The sequence below is a fragment of the Notolabrus celidotus genome, chromosome 12 (genome assembly GCF_009762535.1).
Source record: "Notolabrus celidotus isolate fNotCel1 chromosome 12, fNotCel1.pri, whole genome shotgun sequence".
NCBI classification, from domain to species: Eukaryota; Metazoa; Chordata; class Actinopteri; order Labriformes; family Labridae; genus Notolabrus; species Notolabrus celidotus.
Window position 1 is genome coordinate 12508859 of NC_048283.1, and position 25287 is coordinate 12534145.

The 25287-nt window shown below is 36.4% G+C and overlaps 2 protein-coding genes and 1 long non-coding RNA gene across 3 annotated transcripts; all 3 read left to right on the top strand.

Moving 5' to 3' along the window:
- The first annotated feature begins 47 nt into the window (after positions 1–47).
- LOC117822308 lies at positions 48–1179 on the top strand. The gene is made up of 3 exons (XR_004633151.1): positions 48–155; positions 436–467; positions 560–1179. It is a non-coding gene; the product is annotated as an uncharacterized LOC117822308 (long non-coding RNA).
- A 4666-nt stretch (positions 1180–5845) lies between these two features.
- Positions 5846–8008, top strand: zgc:198329 (uncharacterized protein LOC557409 homolog). The gene is made up of 5 exons (XM_034697632.1): positions 5846–6137; positions 6263–6514; positions 6757–6862; positions 7143–7174; positions 7267–8008. Exons 1-5 carry the CDS (start codon positions 5846–5848, stop codon positions 7335–7337), a joined length of 753 nt encoding a protein of 250 aa, XP_034553523.1. The 3' UTR covers positions 7338–8008.
- Positions 8009–9366: 1358 nt separating this feature from the next.
- LOC117822744 (titin) lies at positions 9367–25287 on the top strand. Its single transcript, XM_034697633.1, has 16 exons — positions 9367–9437; positions 12108–12425; positions 12749–13027; positions 13390–13656; positions 13750–14022; positions 14297–14542; positions 15613–15718; positions 15851–15906; positions 16009–16055; positions 18390–18485; positions 18591–18675; positions 22514–22930; positions 24148–24423; positions 24603–24851; positions 24991–25072; positions 25173–25287. Exons 1-16 carry the CDS (start codon positions 9368–9370, stop codon positions 25186–25188), a joined length of 2883 nt encoding a protein of 960 aa, XP_034553524.1. The 5' UTR covers position 9367; the 3' UTR covers positions 25189–25287.

The following is a 25287-nucleotide window of genomic DNA, read 5'->3' on the forward strand; positions in this document are numbered from 1 at the left end:
TTCATTTTCCATTAAGTATTGTTGTTTTTCTTTTTTTCCTGTGTCTCAGTTAAAGTAGATGAAGGTCTTTCAGGAGGCGCCATTGCTGGAATAGTAATCGCATGTCTAGTGGTTACATGTTTTGCTATTGGAGGATACTTTATCTACAAAAAGAGGTGAGTAAAACAAACTTCATGAACTGGTCAGACATTTTCTTTCTTTTCTTTATAAACTGTGTGTTTTGTTAATTTCGGAGGAGAGAATAACAGTGATTTCAACTGACTAGCTTATCTCCTATAACATTTACAACACCACAACTTCATACATTAAACACATTATGTGTTATACAGTGCTTTCAAATATACTATTTTAAATGTAAGTAATATTATATGTATTAAGGTGTTGAGTAGCATCTACCTGGCTTTACACAGATAATGTTTTATTTCAAATATTTAGAGTCAACAACAGACATCAGCCAAATAAGACAGGTAAGAACTCTCCTGTGCTGACTTCACCGATATGTCATGATAATATATATTGAGCTATCAGAGGTTGTTTAACAAAACTCTGTTTTTCACAGTGCAACTACAACAACCACAGAAAGAGGAACATGTTTACGAGAACTCATCGCCGGTATATGAGAACTTATAAACTCAACATTTCTGAAAGGAATGTGACCTCTTTATAGGACCAAAGGATGCATGTTTTGAAGATGTGTTTCTGTAGAAATATGTCGTCCAGCCTTCAAAACCCACTCAGTAAAACATACAGTTAATCAAAAAAGGGAAAAACTAAATGCTTTAAAGTCTCACTAAAAAGAAAACAGAGACACCAATGCTTCAGAATTTTTATTTTTCTATTTTAGCTTTACGTTAAACAGAACTTTTAATAAGTGTCAATGCAATGTAATAAAAAAATAACAGGATTATATACTTTTTGTTTTTTAAAGAGTTAAATCTTAAATGAAGAGACATACATAAACCTCAAGCTGCTTTTATTTGTTTTAAGGGACAGAAGCGTCTGAGCTGTGTTTCACCTGATTTATTATTTTTGTATAGAGATGTCATAAACATTTGAAGACGCTAGCTTCTTACGATCAAATAGATTTGAAATACATTGATCTGTTATGATTATATAGTGGTGAATGTGTTTGAATTTACTTCCACTGTATGGCAATATAAAAATAAGTGACCAACATTGTTTTCTGTTTTATGAACTTCATGTATAAAAGTGTAAATCTACAGATCAGTTTGCTTTGATTCTTCTGTTCAAACAACATAAACACAATCTGTTTCACCTGTTAATGCATCATATATTAGTGCTGTCAAACGATTCATTTGTATATTTCTTATGTATATATAGTATGACATTTTATAAATGCTTGTATTGTTTATTGGAATTTAAACTTTGAGACTTTTACTCTCACATAATACACACAATAAAGAAATGTTATTTTGAAATAAAGTTGTACCTCATCAGTCTAATTTATCATTTTGACAAGGTTTAGCTTAATATCCTCATGCCATCATTATAAATGTGTTCTCATAGCAGCTGTAATAATAAAACAAATTAAAGTACTGAGTTGCAAAACTGATCGTTATTTGAATCCACCACAGCCCACTGTCATGCCAAAAGCTGCAGTATGTCGCCCTCTTAAGGTGTAACTTTGGATGTTTCGGCCAAGAGGATAGACGACACTAAAACTAGTTCTGATGTGATATAAACAACTCTCTCACAGGCTTGTCTCAGCACAGAGCAACAGTCCAAGACTCAATTGTATCTTCTCTTAAGATCTCTTAATAAAAAATGTGAACCTAATGACGGTGGTGAGTTAAAAATCAATCAAAACTTTATTTAGAATATTGTGCCAATTACAAAGGTCATGGAAGTCAGAAAACATTTATACTTATTTTGGCATCAAAGAAATTAAAACGGTTTCACTTTGCAGGCTCAGATAAACAATCACTTTATCTGCATGTACCTTTTCTTTATTGTTTTAACAATTTACCGTCATATAATAGAACCGTGAACAATATATTTTGAACTCAAATCATTATTAAATCTACCTGTTTTTAAGAATAGTGATGGCAGACCGATGCTGCAATGTCATACACTCATTTCAATTTGCAGCTGAATGTTTAAACAGGAAGCAAATGTGTCATGTTGAATTAAGAGAGGATACTAAAAGTGATTAAAGGGCGTCACATATTTTGTTAGAAGTAGCACAGACAGAAAAAAATGGAGTCTGGATCTACACTATTTATTCTGAGCAGAACTTACGCCATATGATGCAGGATCAAGCATCATCCTCTCTTACTCAGCTGACTCCTGACATCCTGCCTGATTTCACAGGTTCTTACTGAGCAGGGACCACTGACCTGATCTCAGACTGATGAACCTTCAGGAGGAAAAAATGGGTCTCACTATAAACAGCTTGAACTCAAGATTTGGGGTTTTGGTGTTGATCAGTGAAAAAAATAACCTTGAAATGTAAAATTCAGTTCAGTTGCCCATAAAACAATATATATAGCAGTACACTTCTACAGATGATCTAGTCCTTGTGTAAAAGGGAAGCGACACAAAAGCGTTTATCTTCTCGTAGTTGTACTCGTAAGAAGGATTAAGCTAGGAGATGGCGACACCTGAAGTCTCCCAAAGTCAGACACTTTCAAAAGACAGAACTGTTGTCAGGTGATGAATTTGATTCTGAAATTGCAGTCAAACAAGAGCTGTTTCAGCATTTAAATTATAAGCCTCCATTCACCCTTAGAACTAAAACATGTAGACAACTGACTGTGACTCGACAACTTTGTGTTTAAATTTGTTATGCTAGCCTAGTGGTGACTAATGTTGTTCTGGAAGGGAAGCCTCCTGCAGATTTGCTGAGTCCTAAACATCTGTTTAGGCACACTCAGAAAACCTTTGCACAATATAGAAATGCTTTAATGTTTGTAATTTACTCAACAAATAAGCAAATGCACATTTAAAGCTAAAAATGAAATACAGAAGGAAGACATTGATAACATGTCTTAGAAATTATGACCGCTTTGTGCTCTGCAGACAGGGCACTTTAATATCAGCTGTAAAAAGGCAGCTGGAATCTAAAATATTAAAATTTCTGATGTAGAAATCAGTATAGGACCCGACTGATTATATCTAAACTTTTGACAGAAGAAAACAAATTCCCTCCAATCAGATTATTCAATTGGTATCAACTTAAAATCCTTGGTAGTTCATTTTATGCACTATCATCATCATGCCATGTAAATGTCTAACTCAGGTCCTCTCTAAATCAGGAAGGACAACGTAACACACATTAGATATTACTTCCTCATGCTTTCATTTCCTGAAAATCACATTCTGATAGCGACACATCTGCAGGGCAAGTTAAGAGGTGTGATACTAATCTCTCTCCTCTTTCTCATACTTTATGATACTTTAGATGACATGGAGACAGCTGTGATACACGTCATCTTTATTGGAGTCATTTCAGGTAAGCTACCACCATATGATACAACACATACATGAAGATTTTACACCCGTCTTTATCCAAGAAGATACGGATAGATGTTGTACAGAGATGTCTCAGAATTTTTTATTTTAAACTTATGTTTCACTAAATGGAAATCATAAAAAACAATAATTCAGTTGCATCATTCACAGATCCTATGGCTGAAAGTATCTCCCAGTTGGCAAGTGGTGTCTGTTAGCTAACAGTTTGAACAAAGTACCACCAGGACAAAAGGAAGACTGAGGAACATTTTCAAAGAATCACTCATCTTCTTTCCTCATAGAAACCATTTTATAAATCCTGATCATAACAAGTCTTCACTCTGTATCTGGAAGTGTTTAACTGTTCTTAGGTTTTTGAGGAAGGTCCTTTCTTTTTAGTGTTTAGTAAGAACAAGCATCAAACTATGCAATGTTGAAAGCCATTATAAATTCATGGCAATAAATTGCATCAAACCTGCCTTGCTTTCATCTAAACTTAACTCAGGTATGGAGTGAACAGTTTGTAATCTTGACTTGTACATGAATCAGAGTTACATTCAAAGCCCTTTGAAAGCAGAAATGACCTTTTTCTTTTAGCATGTTGGTTCCTATCAGATATTGCCAACAATATGCATGTCTTGTGTAAATCACAGGGTTTATTGGTTGTAACTAATTGGAGAATAAAGTAGTAAGATTAAATGAGTTTACACTTCTTCCTACTCCTTTTGAACACATAAACTGAGATAAAGTGTTTTGGGTTTAAATGTAATGTATTTTCTTATTCTTTATGATTTAATCACTGTTTTTTATTTGGTTATTTTACATGTTGGAGATAAATAATATAACTGCTTTATTGTTCATCATTTCAGGTGACGCTGACTGCATTTGTTTTCCTTTGTTTTGTGACCCATGTCATTCAAAGACTTCTAATTAATTTCCATGAATCATCAGTACGATCTCAAAACAGTTATTTCTAACCCATTTGTCTCCTCTAGGCTTGATTCATAAAACTTGTTTGTTGCTATTTGGTCATTTTTAAAAGTTACGTAGATATATGGAATAATATATCTTAGGACTTTTTAAACAGAATTTGATTTTGAAAAATCTCTCTGCAACAGAAAATGTGATCTGTTTCATATGTTGATTCTTGTAAACACTACTGTCTCCTGCTTCCAAAAAACTAAACAAACAAAAAAACATGTCAGTATTGTAATAACCCTTTGGTTATGTAAAGAGTAATATTGTGCTTAATCTTTTGCGTTTCACAAACCTAAATATAAATCTTTTCAGACCTATTCTTCCAGGTTTAACCACTGGAGCTGGTGTGTTGCCAGACGGTCCTCTGGATAAAGCTATTAGAGGGACAGTGAAGTTCAGCACAACACTGCCTTCAACTGGAACTCCATTTGGAGGCATCACCTGGAGGTTAAATGGAAAAATAATAATCATTTCAAATACTCAAAATCACACTGCACCAGGTTATGAAGACAGGATCACCATCTTCCCCTCTACTGGATCTCTGGAGCTCAGGAATCTGTCTCTCAGTGACAGTGGAGAATACTCAGTCAGTATTATAGAGGGGGTGACTGAGCATCGAGGTGAAACAACACTGCAAGTTTACGGTGAGCAAATGTTTCTCATGTTTTATCTCTTATAGTTTCTTATATCAAGTTAATTTGAGTGTTGATGATGGTTTTCCCATTAATGTTACTGCTATGCTACCCTGAAGTGTAACTGGTTGGTATGGTGGATGTGGTCTAAGCTGTAAAACTGGTTAATCATTACAACAGGAACTAGGCATCAGAGAGGATAAATTAAACATGCAGAGTAGGTTGAAAACAATATCTGGCTTGTCTTCACATGATAAAAAAAAAAAAAAGCATTTACATATAGCTGTGCTGTTTGTCACACATTTTTTTTTACAGGTGCTGTCATTACTTTATGGTCAGTTAGAGTTCATTCGTGCTCTCACTGTACAGCCCTTTAGATGGCCGAGAAGATAATAGTTGGACAGTCTCTTTGGCACAAGGACTTTGATCAATGATAAGAAATGAATCTGATCTGCTTGAATGATTCCAGAAAGTCTGCCCTGTTTTACTGGTTACTGCTTCTGAATTCATCCAAGCCTTGGTAACTTGGTTACCTCTCTTTTACCCATTGTTTATATCTGTAACACGTTGGGGCACTGGTGGCCTAACGGTCAAAGCACCCCACATATAGAGGCTATAGTCCTTGTCACAGAGGTCACAGGTTTGATTCCCTTACTCTAGTCTCCACATTTCCTGTCTATCTACAACTGTTCTATCAATAAAGGCAAAAATGCCCGGAAATATAACTTTGAAAAAAAAAATATATATATATGTAACACGCTTCCATGATCTCTGGTCCAACAGAGAAAGTATCTGATGCTTCTGTCACACCATCAACAAACCAGGCGATTGAGGGGAAGTCTGTCAACTTAACCTGTGATGCTGCTGGATCTGTGTTTACCAGAAAATGGATGAAGGATGGATCAGATCTGACTCTGACTGACAACATAACATTGTACGAAGAGAACAGAGTGCTGTCCTTTCAGTCACTACAGAAAACGGACACAGGGGAGTATTCATGTAACATCAGTAACCCCATCAGCTCCATGGAGGCTAAATACAGCTTGGTTGTTAAGTGTAGGTGACAAACTATACAGAGCACATTTACTGTAGCCATAAATATTTTTCTCCTTGAACACGGCTTGCAGGCATGTTCAACACTGTTTATGATTTTAATTGAACTCCTTCTCTTTGTTTTTTAGATGGACCAGAAAATGTTGAAATCAAAGGCCAGAATAAGGTACTTGTTGGCAAAAACATCACATTAACCTGCTCTGCTGAGTCTGAACCACCTGCTAACTACACCTGGTCACTGAATGGGACAGAGATCCACAAATCTTTTGAGTACACTAAAAAGAATGTTACATACTCTGACAGTGGAAGCTACACCTGTCAAGCAAAGAATGACATAACTGGGAGATCACTGTCTGCTGTTCAAGAATTGACTGTTCTAGGTAAGGTTCTGATTTTTGTCCACAAAAAAATTGCATTCTTATAAAAGCTTGCTTTCAATGTTGATTACGGTTCAATAATACTCTTCATACTAAAGGCACTGTGAGGAGTTTCTTACTGAGTTTGAAATAATCTCACTCTTGTATTCCTTTGTTATTGCTGATGTGTTCAAAAATACATGTTAATTTATTAATATCTTGAATTTTCCATTAAGTATTGTTGTTTCTTTTTTCCTGTGTCTCAGTTAAAGTAGATGAAGGTCTTTCAGGAGGCACCATTGCTGGAATAGTAATCGCATGTCTTGTGGTTACATGTTTTGCTATTGGAGGATACTTTATCTACAAAAAGAAGTGAGTAAAACAAACTTCATGAACTGGTCAGACATTTTCTTTCTTTTCTTTATAAACTGTGTGTTTTGTTAATTTCGGAGGAGAGAATAATGGTGATTTCAACTTTCTAGCTTATCTCCTATAACATTTACAACACCATAACTTCATACATTAAACACATTATGTGTGACACAGTGCTTTCAAATATACTATTTTAAATGTAGATAATATTATATGTATTAAGGTGTTGAGTAGCATCTACCTGGCTTTACACAGATAATGTTTTATTTCAAATATTTAGAGTCAACAACAGACGTCAGCCAAATAAGACAGGTAAGAACTCTCCTGTGCTGACTTCACCGATATGTCATGATAATATATATTGAGCTATCAGAGGTTGTTTAACAAAACTCTGTTTTTCACAGTGCAACTACAACAACCACAGAAAGAGGAACAAATTTACGAGAACTCATCTCCGGTTTATGAGAACTTTTGAACTCAACATTTTTGAAAGGAATGTGACCTCTTTAGGACCAAAGGATGCATGTTTTTGAAGAATGTTTTTCTGTAGAAATATGTCGTCCAGCCATTAAACCCCACTCAGTAAAACATACAGTTAATCAAAAAGGGAAAAACTAGATGCTTTAAAGTCTCACTAAAAATGAAAACAGAGACACCAATGCTTCAGAATTTTATTTTTCTATTTTAGCTTTACGTTAAACAGAACTTTTAATAAGTGTCAATGCAATGTAATAAAAAAGTAACAGGATTATATACTGTATGTTTCTGGAATGGTTAAATCTTAAATTATGAAACATACATGAACCTTAAGCTGCTTTTATTTATGTTTTAAGGGACAGAAGCATCTGAGCTGTGTTTCACCTGATTTATTACTTTTGTATAGAGATGTCATAAACATTTGAAGATGCTAGCTTCTTACAATCAAATAAGTTTTGAAACACATTGATCTGTTATGATTATATAGTGGTGAATGTGTTTGAATTTACTTCCACTGTATGGCAATATAAAAATAAATGACCAACGTTGTTTTCTGTTTTCTGAACTTCAAGTATAAAAGTGTAAATCTACAGATCAGTTTGCTTTGATTCTTCTGTTCAAACAACATAAACACAATCTGTTTCATCTGTTAATGCATCATATATTAGTGCTGTCAAACGATTCATTTGTATATTTTTTATGTATATATAGTATCACATTTTATAAATGCTTGTATTGTGTATTGGAATTTAAACTTTGAGACTTTTACTTTCACATAATATACACAATAAAGAAATGTTTATTGTGAAATTAAGTTGTATCTCATCGGTCTAATTTATAATTTTGACAAGGCTTAACTTTATATTCTCTGTCATCATTATAAATGTGTTCTCATAGCAGCTGTAATAATAAAACAAATTAAAGTACTGAGTTACACAACTCCTGATGATTATTTGAATCCACCACAGCCCACTTTCATGCCAAAAGCTGCAGTATGTCGCCCTCTTAAGGCGTAACTGTGGATGGTTCGGCCAAGAGGATAGACGACACCAAACAAACTAGTTCTGATGTGAAATAAACAACTCTCTCACAGGCTTGTCTCAGCACAGAGCAACAGTCCAATACTCAATTGTATCTTCTCTTTTATTAAGATTTCTAAACAAAAAATACAACGAACACAGAAAGAGGGACATGTTTACGAGAACTCATCCACAGTATATGAGAACTTATAAACTCATAATTTTTTGATTATGAAAGGCGTGTGACCTCTTTATAGGACCAAAGGATGCATGTTTTTGAAGATTTATTTCCTGTAGAAATATGTCATTCAGCCTTTAAACCCCACTCAGTAAAACAGTTAATCAATCAAAAATGTGAACCTAATGCCGGTGGTGAGGGCAAAAAATCAATCAAAACTTTATTTAGAATATTCTGCCAATTACAAAGGTCATGTAAGTCAGAAAACATTTATACTTATTTAGGCATCAAAGAAATTAAAACTGTTTCACTTTGCAGGCTCAGATAAACAATCACTTTATCTGCATGTACCTTTTGTATATTGGTTTTATTTAAAATTTACTGTCATAAAATAGAAACCTGAACAAATTATTTTGAACTCAAATCATTACTAAATCTTCAAGTTTTTGAGTACTCAGGGTACAACTCTAATGGCATGAGGAGTCGGTGGGGATACACTGGGGCTGTTTTTTCCGTCTTTCAGTGACAGTATTTTAGGTTTAAAAATCCCAGAAAAAAAATGAGCGTAAACCTCACTACAAAATGTGGCACACCTTTTTCTGACAATATTAAATATGAACATTAAAGCAATTACTTCCTCAGTTTTCTTGTTTTATTATCGTTCATAGTTCACCTTGTTAATAATTGACAGGGTAATAACAGTGACTCAGGTAGGACAGCCTCTGCACGTTACTTCCTTATTCTGCATTTATTTTCTGATGTCCACGTGCTGACATCAATATACCCCTGAAAACATGAAGTAGTTTGATATGTTTTATTCATTTCTTTGACATGCTTGCTACTCCAGATAAAATGGAAACAGCAGCTATAGCCATCATCATCATCCTGGGAATATTTTCAGGTGAGCAATCACCACATGACACAGCACATATAAAGATCACTTTCTGTTTTGTTGGTTTAAAAATTTTTAAAAATGTTTTCATTTTACTTTTTTGGTGGTTAAAAAATGATATACCCAAGAGTATCGAACCTCACATTATTAGGACATGCTCAATATGTTGAATGATAAATGTGATACAATACTGTGTTAAATCCCAGCCATGTTGTGTTCTTAATGAGATACAGGAGGAATTAATGAAGAGATATTTGGGATTTTCATCAGGAGATGACATTACTTTAAGATGTTTCATAAGCTGACATTGATTTCTATCATAGTGATGCTAATGCATGAATATTAACTCAGTTCCCTTTATTCTCAGATTTGTAAAGATGAAAATAGCTCAGTAAGCCAGCAAACCGAGCCAGATATGAGAAATATGGATGTTTTTCTTCTCCACATAAGGGTAGTCCGATATTTTGCAGAACAAGTTAAGGAGTTAATGGTTTAAAAACAAAAATTGCTAGTGTTATGAACTCAGTTAACTGTATTAAGGGGTCAATTTTTCATAAAACTTTGTAAGAATATTCTTAAAAATCTTAGCTTTTTAGACACATTGCTGTTCCTATTAGCTTTGAGATTTTAGCTATGATTTGACAGGGTTTGTTTCTGTTTGTAGTGAGAACACAATTTACCATATACAGAAAGTGGCCATCTACCGCTGACGAAACACTCAGAAGAGGGAGCTCCGATGTTTTCATGTTTTCATGTCGTACCTTATAAATGCTTTTATTTCCAAGTCGTAAAAGCAAATAAAAAATTCCATTCAACTAACTGTTCTAAAGGTGAGAAAACTGAAAATGAGCACAGCGTTAAACTGCTAAATACAAGATCACATAGTGAACCATTCTTAATTGGTTTGCAGAGGATGACTAAAGTTAGCAGAGCTAGCACCACCAGCATTTGGTCTCAAGCGCAGGTTAACGAACACATGCCTGTGCAGGTTTAATATTGCAGTAGAGTGGTTATATGGCAGTTTATCAGACACAGCCTTACATAGCACTATCTCCATTTCTAGTACAAAATACTAAAAAACTGTACTGAGCTATAATGTTTAAATCATAGAGAATTTGGCCTTTTATTGACCTGGCATTATGGCAGCAGCCATTAAAGCTAGTTTTGGTAGTAACGGAAAACTAGCATGAGTTTGAATGTAGCATTTCCTCAGGACTCCGTCTAACCCCTCCCCCCCGGAGCTCCTCCAAAACGACGCCCCCGGGACCATATGATGGTGACTGATTCAAAACCGGTCCTCACCAAAACATTATCATAGTGAAAGTTAAAAACACAAACAACATGGCTGCTGTTAGTACTCACAACTGTCATGCTAGCATTATCCAGTTGTACTGGTGACACGATATCAGGAGAAAAGTTATAATACATGTGATACTGTAACAGCTCTACTGTTTGTTAAATGTGTTCAGTGTAGATGTTCCTACAGTGTTGACAGTTAGTGAAGGCATCAGGAGAGGTGTAGAGTGTGCGAGCCAGAGAGAGGAGAGACAAGAGAAGTTCTTCATTCATTCAAACATTGATTGTTGCTTTGTTGGTTGGCGTGATCACGGCCGACAGTGACCGGTTAGTAAAGCTCAACGTGTTCATGAATCGGCTCGTCATCCCAACAGTGTCCGGACGGACGCTACAATACATACATTTTCTGTTGGACTTACTAAATGTCATTAATTCTTTTGCTTGTAAGAGCCCCCGTGGTGAGAGCTTTTTAGACTCTGATCTGGACTACAGTCCTGAGCAAAGCACCTCATCGGGTCAGAGGGGACAGGCCCGAGGTCAAGTGAGAGAGGCAGTAAATAGAGGCAGGGGAAGCAGAGGCAGGGGACGGGGAGTGAACGCCGGGGAAATGTACGCGCAGGCGGGCAGGATGGCAGGAAGGGATTGGATTTGTTTAAAAAATTGGACCCTAAAGGTGGTGATTGGTTGTAGTTTTCCCGTGTTTACTGCGGCTGTAGATAGCGGCTCTTTTTCGCTTTTTTTAGGAACACATTATGTATTGATTGCCATCAGGACATAAAGATAATTTTAACCAGTATAACAAAAAGTGAATCTAAATCTGACTACCAACCCCAGCTTTAACTGAAACTACTTGAGCACAACATGTGACCAGCATTTCAGGCCTGCAATAATAAAAATATGAATAGTTAGCCTAACTGACCAGAGAGGATTACAACGTTAAATCCTTTAGTTGACTAAGCACACATCCTCACTGTATCCATGTTGCATTTTTTATCCTACCATGTAACTCTAAGGTAATGTTAGAAAGGGGCTCAATGCTAAGATTAGCTGTTGTCTAACTGCAGCAAAAGAGTTAGTAGCAGATGGTTAATTTTCCTTTGAATATACTGTAGTGTGGTGAACCTCTTAATTTTCACTATTCCCAGTCCTTTAAGTTGCTAATCATTTAGGAAGCAGTGAATTGCAGCAATTTGTCTTTGTCCTTTCTATTTTCAACCAATAACACAGCAGTACAACACTGCTATTAACATATGACCACCTGAGGTTTTCTATCCTGAATGTGGTAGAGGAAAATGGCTGATGTATCATGGTCGGTAAACCTAAAAAAGAGCATCACACCTTTTGTTCTTATTGGAGTCTTAGACCTCTTGCTGTGTATTTCAGGTTTAACCAACGGAGCTGGTGTGTTGCCAGACACTGTAAATGCTGCTGTTGGAGAAACACTGAAGTTCACCACTACGTTGAGCCCTACAGAAAAACCATTTACATTAATGAACTGGAAATTTGGTGATAGAGATATAATCACTTCAGATTTTCTAAACAGAACTGGACCAGGGTATGAAGGTAGGATCACCCTCTTCCCCTTAACGGGTTCTCTGGAGCTTTGGAATCTGGCTTCAAGTGACAGTGGAGAATACAGAGTTTTCATTGTACCATATGAGGAAGCAGTCAAAACAGGGAGCACAAGATTGCAAGTATATGGTAAGCAAATGTTTTAAAACTGTCTTTTTTTGAATGCTTAAAAATATGGTAAATCTGAGTAATTAATTATTAATATTAACGTAAAATTCAAAATAATCCTACTGATTCTTTATTGTATAGGTTGGTGTAGCAATCTCTAGCATGAATTTTGAGTTTTGTGAGTCATGTATATATTTGGTTTTGTATCATTATTTCAGCTGGCTAAACACATTGTGACATCCAATATATAATTTTTAGCCACTACATTGCTGTCCTCTGCTACACAATGTCTTTTTTGAGTTAAAAAAAAAACCTGTGTCAATAAATGGCCTTTTTACCCATAGAGCCAGTCTCCAACGTAGAGATCTATACCGGCAGCACAGACTTGGTGGAGTTCAGCAGACTCGTTCGTCTCTCCTGTTACTCGGCTGGATCCTCCCTCTTTTTCTCCTGGACAAACGTCACCTCTCATGTTACAGCCAGTGACAGAGTTCAGCTCAGTGATGGAGGCTCCGTTCTCACCATAACCAGTGTGACCCGCTATGATCAGGGACCGTTCTTGTGTACTGTGTCTAACTCAATAAGCAATGGAATCAGTCCTCAAGTAAACCTCTCCATCAGCTGTGAGTTACTAGCCTTCATGTTCGATCTTTTATCCGTCTACATCTGCATGCAAACATTCAACAGGCTTTCAAAATTGTAACTTCTTTAAGATATCGTATCAACATGATAGTTTTCTTCTAAGATTAACTTCACAAGCAAATATTCTAACCTTTTTGGGGGGATAACCCTTGTATGTATTTGTCCTCCCCATCTCAAGTTCTGTGTTTGTGTAAAATGATGCAGTTTTGCTTACTGGTGTATATTATATTTTCTTGTGGTATTATTCATTCAAAAGCTAAAAAGTGAGTGCTACTTTTTTTTTCATCACTAACTTTGTTTTTGTGATGTTGCTTTTGATTTTCTTTCTTCCTTCTTTCTGAAGTTGGCCCTGAAAACACGAATTTGACACTATCAACATCACAAGATTACTTTGAGGAAGGATCAGACATCAGCCTGCTCTGCTCCTCTGACTCCAGACCTGAAGCTCACTTTACCTGGTTTCTGAATGGAGACCAGCTGCCTGGTACTGGACCAGAACTTAGGCTGATGAACATTAACATGAATTATAGTGGAAACTACAGCTGTATGGCCTTTAACAACAAGACCCTGAGGAATCAAACAACACAGTCCTTAACTGTATTTGTACTAGGTAAGTTGACTATTGCAGGTTTCTCATTCAGTCATGAACAAAAAATGCATTTCCACTTGCGATTTCCAAAAACACTTATCTTTCGACCCACAGAGAGAATATCAGGCGTGTCTGTCGTGCCATCAACAAACCTGGCGATTGAGGGGAACTCTGTCAATTTAACATGTGATGCTGCTGGCTCTGTGTTTACCAGAAAGTGGATGAAGGATGGATCAAATCTCACACTGGCTGACAACATAATATTTTACGACGAGAACAGAGTGCTGTCCTTTCAGTCTCTAACAAAACATGAAAGTGGAGAATATTCCTGTAAAGTCAGTAACCCTGTGAGCAATGAGGAAGCAAGACATATCTTGGTTGTAAACTGTAAGTGACAAATCACTCACTGTTAAAATGAGCTTTATATCCTCCAATATGGAGAATTTGCATTCTTCAGTGTGTGCTTTTTCAGTGTAGCCATTCCCTTTTTACCATAATCTTTGCATCCTTTCCTACTGCTTTATATTAATCCTGCTTCTGCTTACAACAACATGACACTTACTTTGTTTGCCTGCAATACACTGCTACAAACCTGTATGCCAATTATTGAACTGTTTCTTTTAATGCTATTTGAAAAATCTTTAACTATTTCTTTTTCCAGATGGACCAGAAAATGTTCAAATCAAAGGTCCAAGTGAGATAAGTCTTGATAAAAAATTTACATTAACCTGCTCTGCTGAGTCCACACCATATGCTGCCTACACCTGGATACTGAATGGGACAGAGATATACTATTTGGCTGACTACATCAAAAACACCACTGAACACTCAGATAGTGGAAACTACACCTGTGTAGCCTGGAACAGATTAACCGGGAGAATATCCTCTGCTGTGCATGGATTAACTGGTAAATACCTGTTTTATCATTCAATCATTTAATCATTCAATCATTTATTCATTCAATCATTTAACCGGTTGGTATGTTGGTTTGTTGGTTGGTTGGTTGGTTGGTTGATTGGTTGGTTAGTTGGTTGGTTGGTTGGTTGGTTGGTTGGTTGGTTAGTTGGTTAGTTAGTTAGTTAGTTAGTTAGTTAGTTAGTTAGTTAGTTAGTTAGTTAGTTAGTTAGTTAGTTAGTTAGTTAGTTAGTAAGTTGGTTGGTTAGTTGGTTGGTTAGTTGGTTAGTGGGTTGGTGGGTTGGTGGGTTGGTTGGTTGGTTAGTTTGTGGGTTGGTTGGTTGGTTGGTGGGTGGGTGGGTTGGTTGGTTGGTTGGTGGGTTGGTTGGTTGGTTGGTTAGTTGGTTGGTTGGTTAGTCAGTTGGTTGGTTGGTTAGTTGGTTAGTTGGTTGGTTAGTTACTTAGTTAGTTACTTAGTTAGTTACTTAGTTACTTAGTGATACTACTACATATGAGTTTTCAGTGTATTGATACTCTTGGTTATCACAGTCATGTAAACAGAGGCTGGCTTCCTCAATGCATCAGATATTTGCCAGACTTCCATGAGACACTATTTTGTGAGATATCGTTATGTTGTATGGAGAACCAGTACCTGAAAGTGAACCAAAGGGGCCTTGTCTCACCTTGAAGGGATTATTTTTCTTTTTTAAATTATTTTGGGGCATTTTTGCTTTTATTTGATAGGACAGCTGAAGAGAGACAGGACATTAGGGGAGCAGAGAGTGGGGGAAGACATGCAGCAAATGGTCGAGGACGAGAGTCGAACCAGGCCGCTGCCTGTTGACACTATGGCAAAAACATTGGTCCTGGACTCCTGTCTGTTGGCTGATTTTATTTGGAATTAGAATGTTGAATATGTTACGAATTAATCATTGTTGTTATGGGGTTTTTACCAACCAGAATCAAGCATTTAACACACCAGGGTAGTAACATTTGGGGGAGTACTGAAATGTTTTCATTTATCTGTTCATACTGTGAGCTGTGATTTGAGTATAATATTTGTCTTTTTTCAATGTGTTTCAGTGAAAGAAGATGAAGGTCTTTCTGCAGGTGCCATTGCTGGAATAGTGATTGCATGTTTAGCGGTTGTTTCTTTTGCTGCTGGAGGATTCTTTATTTATAAAAAGAAGTGAGTTAAAAATCATTATATTATAAGTCACAGGTGTGTAATTATTTTTTTTGTAAACTGTGTGCAGTGTTTATTTGGATATATAAGGGTAATTTAATTTTAGCTGAGATTCAAGTCTGTACATTTTTTCAGATTTAGAGTCAAGAGCAAACCCAAGCCCAAAGAACAATCCATTAACACGAGTAGTGGTAAGTATTCATCTGGATACTTTTTGCTACATAACTCTGGCAATAGAGAAAACATTGCATGAGCTATAGGTATACTTTAACAGAGATGTTGTTTTGTTACAGTAAAACTTGAACCACAAATACAAGAGGAGCACATTTATGAGGATATGGCAATATATGAGAACGCATGAAATCCATGGTTTCTTCTCTTTAAAAGGTATGTTTTAAACTCAACACAAGAAAAAGAGATGAAAGTTTTATAGTATTATATGTATAGAGATTAACGAAATCCTGGTTAGGCATGAACACTCAACAGTCAGTTAACAGCAACTTTGACCTTCAGTGAAATACGCCTTTTCTTTTTAACTTGCAGATGTTCAAAAAGAAACACACTTGTTGAGTCTTCACCTGCACAAAGACGAGAAGACACCAGCATTTTTTTTGGAACGATACATCTTACCTTTAAGTTTACAGATGCTTTAACTAAGTCTCTCATGATTAAATGCAGTTAATTTGAGCATTAATGGGTTAACCAGTGTTTCTGAAAGTGTTAATGTTTAAAAAAAATGGAAAACAAGATAAAAGACAGCAGAACGTCTCAGCTGTTTTGTTTAAATGTTATAAAGCTTGATGATTATTATTTAAGATTTTGGGGTTGGGCCCCTTTTCATTTAGTGTTAATTTAAAAAAAACATACATATAAAGCCATTGTATCGTTCTACTTTTAAGAAAGTAAAGTCATGTAACATTTCTTGTTCTGCTAAGGTAAAACACTGCTAAAGGTGTATGTTTTTAATGTTGGTGTCTGATTATTAAGGTAATGGAATAACTCCTGTTTTTATGTTTGTGAACTTTATGAACTGCTCCTCTTCTCCTCTTGTGTTCAACGCCAACATTCTAAACAATTGATACATTCAGTGAGTTGGAAAGATATATAAAAAAACGTATGTTTAATTTTTTTTTTTAAATTGCACTTAAAAAAAATGTTTGTTTCTTATATCATTTAAAGCTTTTTATTATTATCTCATTGTTTTATTGACTTGCTATTTACTTTTAACCGTTCCTCAAAAATATTAAAAACAAGGAGATCTGAAAGGTTCAATGGACATTCGTGGTGTTTTCTGTTGATAGTTGACTTATCTTCATAGATCTAAAAATGAATTATATAACAATGTAATCTGACTCTGACTTCCCTCAGTATAAATGTGTTATATGGCAGATGATCAGTGTCCAAATTGACAGAAAAGTTGGGTGTTGTTTTGCAAAATTATTTAAAAATACAGTTACACCGACCATCTGCATCAGTTTCTTCAAAAGCTGCATGCTGCCCTCCTGTGGAAGATGATGTTTTAGCAGTCTGGTTGAGGGAAGGTCTTCAATTTGGTCAGAGTCTTTCATTAAGCTCCTTGTGGGTGGACCTGAAGGGCAAAACACAACAACATTTCAGAAAACACAACAACGTTTCACAAAATACAACAACGTTTCACAAAATACAACAACATTTTAGAAAACATGACGACATTACTGAAAACACAACAACATTTCACAGAGTATTAAAATGACATATAATTAGATTACCTCTCCCATGTAAACACATTCCCCTGAGTTTGTTTTAAATTTGTTGTGACTAGTTGCCACCAACAAACTCTATCACTGGTTTCCACCAGCTGTGCATATGGTGGACTTCTGACCCTCACTTAGGACTCAACTTATGAAGAGCTTGTGCAGCAGGCCATAATGTTAGTAAAGTGTTAACTCCATCCTAAATTAGAAATTATGTTCAAACGATGGCTACGCTTTAACAGCTGGTGCAACCCAGATCTGGAATTTATTGGTGAAGGCTGCTTTGGCAAAGTGGCAAAATGGCCAAGTGTCTGAATCTCCATACTAATGAGACAGTGGCTGTTAAAAGTCCTCAAGAAGGACCCTGATGTGATTCTGTATGCTGAGAAAGAGGTAGATTTTTAGATTTAATTTGACTTTTGCAATTTAAAGTATACAGTAAGTTTTGTCTGCTTTAAGAATACGGGCTTCAATAACTTGTGCTGGTTCTCTGGGTCCTCATAAAAAGCAGACAGATTTCTGACCCTTGTCTATTGTCTTTCCTCCTTAGAGTGCCAGAAGTTTCCGTCGGCCTGCCATACCCTGAGGGCCATCGATGTGTGGGAAGTCGGCTGCCTTCTGGTCTTCCTTTACCTGGCCAGGATACTGTGATTATCAAATGGTAAGTAGTTCACTACCTCAGACACAGTGGACACTTTCTGCACATGTCCCCTGATGGGGTTTTTGTTCTATGATGGAAGTTTTGGGCCAGCCAGAGGACCACCTGCTCCACGCTGGGAGACATACATGCTTATTCTTCACTACCTGCTCCACAGACGTCGAGGAGGAAGAAGCTGAACATACAATATGGAGGCTGCTGGTAGAGTAACAATGTTCCTCTTTGTTTGTTGAATTACTTAATTTGAACTCTTTTAAAATGACTCACATACATTTTGTTTCAGCAGACGCCTGAGCAATTTGAAGTGATGAATCTCTTTCAACCTCAAGAGTATGACAGCTACATTGAGCTGCCCAGCTCTCTGGATACTCTTGCTCATGTAGGTAATCTCTGCTATGTTGTAAGGATAAAACAGCAACAGATACTGATCTTTCCCTGAGTGATTTTGAACATCAACTGACTTGAAATCGGTTTTCAAATCCAGATCGACCAAGTGGGCGGCACTGCAGAGTTTGAGGATAGGCTGGCGATTGTGGACCTGTTAAAGCATCTGCTGCATCTTGACAGGGGTCAGAGAATCTCTCCCCATGTCCGAGCACTGTGCAGAGTAGTAGGTGTCTGTTCACATTGGTGGTAGATGACACACAGAGGATGAGGCAATGCAAGTTATTTTTTAAAGCTCCATTCATACACAGAGCAGTTCAAAGTGCTTTACAGAGTTCAACACAGAAGTTAAGAGCAAATAAATTTTACAACATGCCCTAACTTTGATGGAAACAGTATTACACCTTTGTAGTACCCATGGATATGATTAAAATTGGATTTATTGATTTAAAAAAGGGTTGTTGTTTTCACTGAAATACATCGACCTTCATGTCGTACTGCAAAGGTAAATTAAAAATACAGGTATATTGTACATAGAACAGGATTTGTAGGCATTAACACAAAATGTTCCAACCTTTGTTAACACTTAGGCCTGAGTCATCAGAGATCAAAATGTTGTGATCGAAATGCCAATAATTGCACAACGTACTGTACAAACTGAACCGGGTCTATTTGGTGGAAACACAGCTAAAGAGCCTTGCCTTATTTTACCGAGCAGGAAACAATCTTGGAAACAACATCTCTTATACAGATACTTGAAAAGATACTTATCCAAGAGGCACAATCTGTCAAAGTATAAAAACTTAACACTCAGTGAAACTAAAAACCACAGTTAAAGATGATCAATGTCAACATTGTTTAAAATATTGATGATTTGATGGTAAGGTCTACAGATTGTAGCATATATACTGCAAATATTGAGGAGTTTAAATGGTGAAGCAACGCTGAGACTTCATTCACATAATATTGTTTTGTGATTAAGTTTCTGTCAGCCATTAGTGTATAATATCACGTCAGTTCAGTTGAATGTAAAAGATGCATATTTTCAGGGATTTAAACATCAGTAAAACATTAACTCACTTACCAGCCAAAGGGTAAGACCTGCAGAGGCTACACTCTGTAGAGGGCAGAGGTCAACACAGTTGAAAGATCTAAAAAGTGGAGACTTATCAATGGCTTTTGACCTTTTTGTCTTTTTTACAAATCAAACAAATTATACAAACTCCTAAACGTTCATTTTCTTTCACTTGACATACAAAATGTTTAAACATTCCTGTCTTTTCATATGAATTCATGACTTTGTCTGCTTTGTGATTCTGCAGTGGTGAGCTAAGAGATTGTGAGTGTAAACATTTTAATGGTGAAATAATAAGTAAACTGATATGGATGATCTACAGAGAATGAACCTATTGATCATTCAAATAAATCTTATTTTGTAAGAGCACGTTTTCATATGAAACTTTTTATAATATTAACCAATGTAATGGTTTGATCTTTTTCCATACATCATTCTAAAGAAAACTGATATATTTGACTTGTTAACTTTTCGTCAAAAAAAAAAAGGTACATGAGGGTGGCTCCTTGGATTTTTTTGCCTAACAGTAATTAGATTAAATCTATCTACTACTATACAGACTGATAATTGAGAAAAATATGCACTTTCAGCTCCAGCTAGCTTCAATATCTTTATTGTTAGAATCAAAAAAGAATGATTATAGTATGTAGGTGTATTCTGATGCTTATGAACAAATAAAGAAATAATATAAGTTTATTAGTCTACTGTCATAAAAGATTTTTAACAGGCAGAACAAATGAATCAATTTATAACATGTCATGAAAGACTGTACATATTAAGGAATGTTTTTTTTAGTGAAACACTACATCAGAGCACTGTGACTATTACTGTATCTCTTTTATTGAAAAAGGAGGTTTGGTTTGGATATAAATTGTGTAACTCTGTTGAAATGAGCTCCTCGGCGTACATTACAGTGAACTAATGTACACTTTGTCAGATTTACAGACTCAGAAAAGAGCCAAAGAATCCATCCAGAACTCATAAAAACTCAGAGATGTAGCATGACTCCTTTTGTAAAGAGTGTGTGTTGTATCACATAAAAGTCTGGGTTATGTACATAGCTAAAGTTGTGAAATCCTTTATTTATACATTTATATATCTTCTCATCTCTGAAAATTTCCAGTTCCAGTGACGAACCAGTACGGAAAAGTTAAAAACTCTGGATGAACTTAAATAGAAACTGTATCTATTTGATGCTTGAGTTAAGTAGCACTGTAATTCTAATGCCTGTGCCTCTTAAGTACAGAGTATCTGTTAGTGACTCACAACAAGCAGGAGTTTCACCTACCATACTGTACGGTCACATATCTGGTGATAGAGACACACTTCTCTCATTGGATCAGCCTATGGTTGCCTTAAAACATTTGTGTGAGCTTGAACTTATCATACTATAATTCAATCAGAATGAAAGTGAATTTAAAGCAGCAATGAGAACACACTCGTATTAAGGGAAGAGACACTTTACAAAATCTTTACGTTTCCTTCAGTTTTAAATCCAGTGTATCTGCAGATACTGAAGTGATGTTTGTAAAGCTGTCTGAAGGAGTCTAAGTGTCTCATGTGTCTTTGATCCTCCTCTTACAGGAATGCATCGACTCACTGCAGCTCCTCAAACATGACCCTGTGGCAGACCCAAAACCACTCACTGAAGAGCTCATAAAAGTGATGCACAACACGCCTCCACCACCATGACTCACACTTCTGCTGCCCATATACATATGTATAAAATAAACTCCAATACTTCTGTGATTTGACCATCTTTCCACTGTTAAGTTTCATAAAAGTTCCTTATATTTGAACGTGAATGATGTACAAGTTTAAGCATCTTTAGCTCACTTATCGCCTTGGAGATGATGTCCTAATCCAGAGAGACCTTATTTAATGTGTCACTACATGATTCATGTAGCACTGAATTAAACAATCCCTGGAGGCCATGTTGCAGTCAGATTGAGACTTCAACTCTGCTTGAAATGAAGATGAAAAGATATTTGGTTCTGTGATCATCCCTTCCAAAGAAACACAATCAGTTCACTTGGAATGAAAACTATCAAAACATTGTGTTTTGTGCCTATTTGATCATTTTTGGTTTATAAATTGGAAATAACAAGGCATGCATCAGTCCTGATGCAGATCTTTGCTCATTTATGAATAAACATCTGATCAGTGCAGCAGTCTGATGCAATTAGCTCCATATTTAATGCACCAAATTAAGAGTGAAGCACAGAGAGGCAGACTGATCTCATGCTCTGCTGCTTGGAAAATGACAAAATGTAAATCACAACCAACCTTTCATTTTGCCAGTATTCATATATTGTTGATTTAATGTGGAGTTAATACAAGGTCAAGTGGATGCAAGAACAAAAAAGGACTAAAATCCTCTTTTTTTTCTGATCATAACCCATCAGATTTATTTGATGTTTAATTTAACAAATGGTGGTAAAGGTCTCAGGATGAACTTAAATTATGAAGCTCTCTTCTGCATAGTGTAATCTTAAGAAAATATGGATTATTATTTGGTTTTAAAAGAGGAGGTCTGCTCAAATAATTCATTTTTATTATCTTTTTGTCAGTGAAAATATGACAATAAGGACAAAGACTGTCATTCCTTAAATATTACTAACCACAGTTTGATGGATCAGAAGTCATTTCTACAAAAATAAGTTCCTCAGAGTCCTTCAGTCTGCATCCAGGTGACTCCTGACTGAACTTATACCTAAGGGCGTTTTTGTGTGTGTGCACAGTGGCATCGTAAACAGCATGTGTGTGTTTTATCACTGAGTAGGAGGCTGGGATGCTGTGTGTGTGAGACAATAAAAGAGCAGGAGTGCTGGTGACTCTCCATGCTTTCATTTGAGAGACGACTAAGAGACAACGTGTAGTCCACATTTTATTTATTATGGAGAACAAGATGCTCAGGACTGCGGCTTCTTTCATGCTTTTCTTATCAGGTACATTTCAAACAGTCAGTGAGTCACATCATGAATGTAGTTTTGTTGTCTTTAATTTTTCTGAACATAAATGTTCTAACTGTCTCTCAATCTTAGCTACCTGTGTTGGTGAGGGTATCTTACCGGCGGGACCCCTGAGCGGTGCAGTGGGAGGCAAAGTGAAGTTCACCACCACCCTCAGACCTCCAGAAAGTCCCTTCCTCTCAGTCAGCTGGAGCTTCAAAGCCGTGAACATCATCACCTCCACCAGCACCAATGTCACTGAACCTGGACATGCTAACAGGATCTTTTTAGACAGGGCCACTGGGTCCCTGGAGCTCAGGAACCTGGTGCTGGAGGACAGTGGGGAGTACACGGTCACCATCACACCGGACGCAGGACTGCAGCAACAGGGCAAGATCACACTGAGCGTGTATGGTGGGTTTCACATTTATGCATTAAAATTTCACAGGAAATAATTAGTCTTATCTATACTGTGTATAAAATCTAAAGAAAATCAATACTTTTTATAATAACTTAGAAGATTCATCCAATGACTGTGCGCAGCACTTGAGTACATGTCAGATTTACTTATGGGAAAAAGTTGTACTGTATTATATTATATCTAATTGTATTTTATACCTCATTGTGACAAATTGTATAATACTGTACAATGTTGTATTTTATCTTATCCTATCGTATCATACTGTGGAATATCATATCCTATTATATCTTATTAGGACATGTATGTTATTATATCCTATCATATTGTATTATATAATATAGTATTGTGATATATTGTTTATTATAGTATTGTATTAAATCGACTTGAATAGGAATGTATCATATATTTAATCGTATTGTTTCGTACCGTATCCTGTCATATCGTATCGTATCATATCGTGACATATGGTACATATTATCTTTTTTTATGGTGTAGAGTAATATCATACGTGGATCAACAAAAATAACAACATTATGCAGTTTAGCATTTCATTGATTTATGCGATATTGTTTAAAGTACATTGGTAGATAACTGTGAAACTAAAGCTCAAACCTCTTGCTGCTAAGGAAAACCTGATCTGTTACCTTGAATTTTCATATTGGTATCTTTGCTCTGCTGTTGTGACGTTGTACATCAATCATTTCATGTAACCCAATTCATAACATATTGTTTTACTTCTTTTCCTGTGTATGCACTACAGTTCTTGCTAGGATTTAATGTTTATAGATTTTGTTTTTCATATTCACAAAAATGAGTGGACAAATGCAAAATAACTACACATTAGATTAATGAGAATAACACAAACTTAAAAAAGTAGTTATTCATCAAAAATTTACATTTTTCATTCACAGTAGTTCATCAAATTGTTCTGGGCAATTTGGATATCTTAAAGTACGTGTCAAACTTAAAAAAAAAAACACTTGATCCTTTAATAGCTAACACTTGATTCAACTATTTGAGTTGTGGCAGCCATTGAAGCTCAACTTCACAGATAAATAGACGGGTAAATAACCAAGCCGGCATGGTGAGAAGCGGAACTGTCATTGCCAGGTTTAAATCATAGTGATTCAGCATAATATGCTTTTTATTCACTGCTTCTGTGATACCACAGTGTAGACACACTGGAATAACACTCTTAATTTTCCACCAGTTTTGATATCTGGAGCCACCATCCGCAGCCCGGCTGCCATCTTGATCGAAGACAGAAGCTCCACCAACCTGACCTGCGAGGCCTCTGGCTCCATCACTACCAGAGAGTGGATGAAGGACGGCTGGCCTCTTCATGAGAGCGACCGAGTCCGTCTCTCCTTAGACAAAAGGACGGTGTTCATACAACCTGTTCACAGCTCCAACCATGGCACATACCAATGTCGAGTTAGCAACCCTGTCAGCACCATGACTGTGGCTCACAATCTCACCGTCAACTGTGAGTAGAACTGTGAACTGTGAGCCACAAGCAGCTATTTATAGAACTTATGAATTGATTTTAAGTAAAAGTTGTTAGTATATTCTTCAAGTACTGATATATTGCTCTCTCTCTTTGCATGTATTAGGGGATTATGGTCTGTACTCTGTAACTCTTATACCACATTTGTATTTATGCAGTTGGACCTCATAACATTTCAATATTGGAGCCATCGGCAGCAACACTAGGCCACAAAGTGTCTCTGCAGTGCACAGCTGCCTCTGTCCCACCAGCAAACTTCAGCTGGATGTTCAACGGCAACAAGACTGATGTTAAAGAATCTGTGTACATCATAGAGAGGCTGGAGGAAGACAGCATCGGGAATTACACCTGCAATGCCAGGAACATGGTGACCATGCTGGAAAACTCCACAGTACTCTATCTCAGAGGTGAGATTTCACTTCCACACATGGGACAGGACAGTTATACACCTATGTATTCTTCAATTTATCAATGTTAAAGTAAAAGTAAATTTGTGCTTTATCGGAGGAGGTGACCATTGTTGGCTTTTTTTTTTATTTCATGAAGCATCCAGCACTGCTCCCTGCTGGTCGTTTTCAGTGCTGCTGATCTGTATGCTGGCTCTGAGAGAGTTGAGAGAAAGTGGCAGGTGAGAGGTATTATGTATCATAAATCTACCATATTGTTACCCATAAATATTACTCATTCCACTTATCATAATAATGTGAAATGCTTTCTGTTTTCCTCAGATTCTTTCCAATGTAATGGGTTCATTTTGGCCAAAGATGACATCATTGTTGAGACAAAGTTGAAACTTGCACAGGAAAAACAATCATCTAATTAATGAAGAAATAATATAAACGC

Bases quoted from the DNA above. Each gene is read 5' to 3' on its own strand.
- zgc:198329 (XM_034697632.1), top strand. From the start codon at position 5,846: ATGATCTCTGGTCCAACAGAGAAAGTATCTGATGCTTCTGTCACACCA. The intron at 6,515-6,756 runs GTAAGGTTCTGA...CCTGTGTCTCAG, and splicing joins TCAAGAATTGACTGTTCTAG to TTAAAGTAGATGAAGGTCTT. The intron at 6,863-7,142 runs GTGAGTAAAACA...TCAAATATTTAG, and splicing joins TACTTTATCTACAAAAAGAA to AGTCAACAACAGACGTCAGC.
- LOC117822744 (XM_034697633.1), top strand. From the start codon at position 9,368: ATGCTTGCTACTCCAGATAAAATGGAAACAGCAGCTATAGCCATCATC. The intron at 13,028-13,389 runs GTGAGTTACTAG...TTCTTTCTGAAG, and splicing joins AGTAAACCTCTCCATCAGCT to TTGGCCCTGAAAACACGAAT. The intron at 13,657-13,749 runs GTAAGTTGACTA...TTCGACCCACAG, and splicing joins CTTAACTGTATTTGTACTAG to AGAGAATATCAGGCGTGTCT.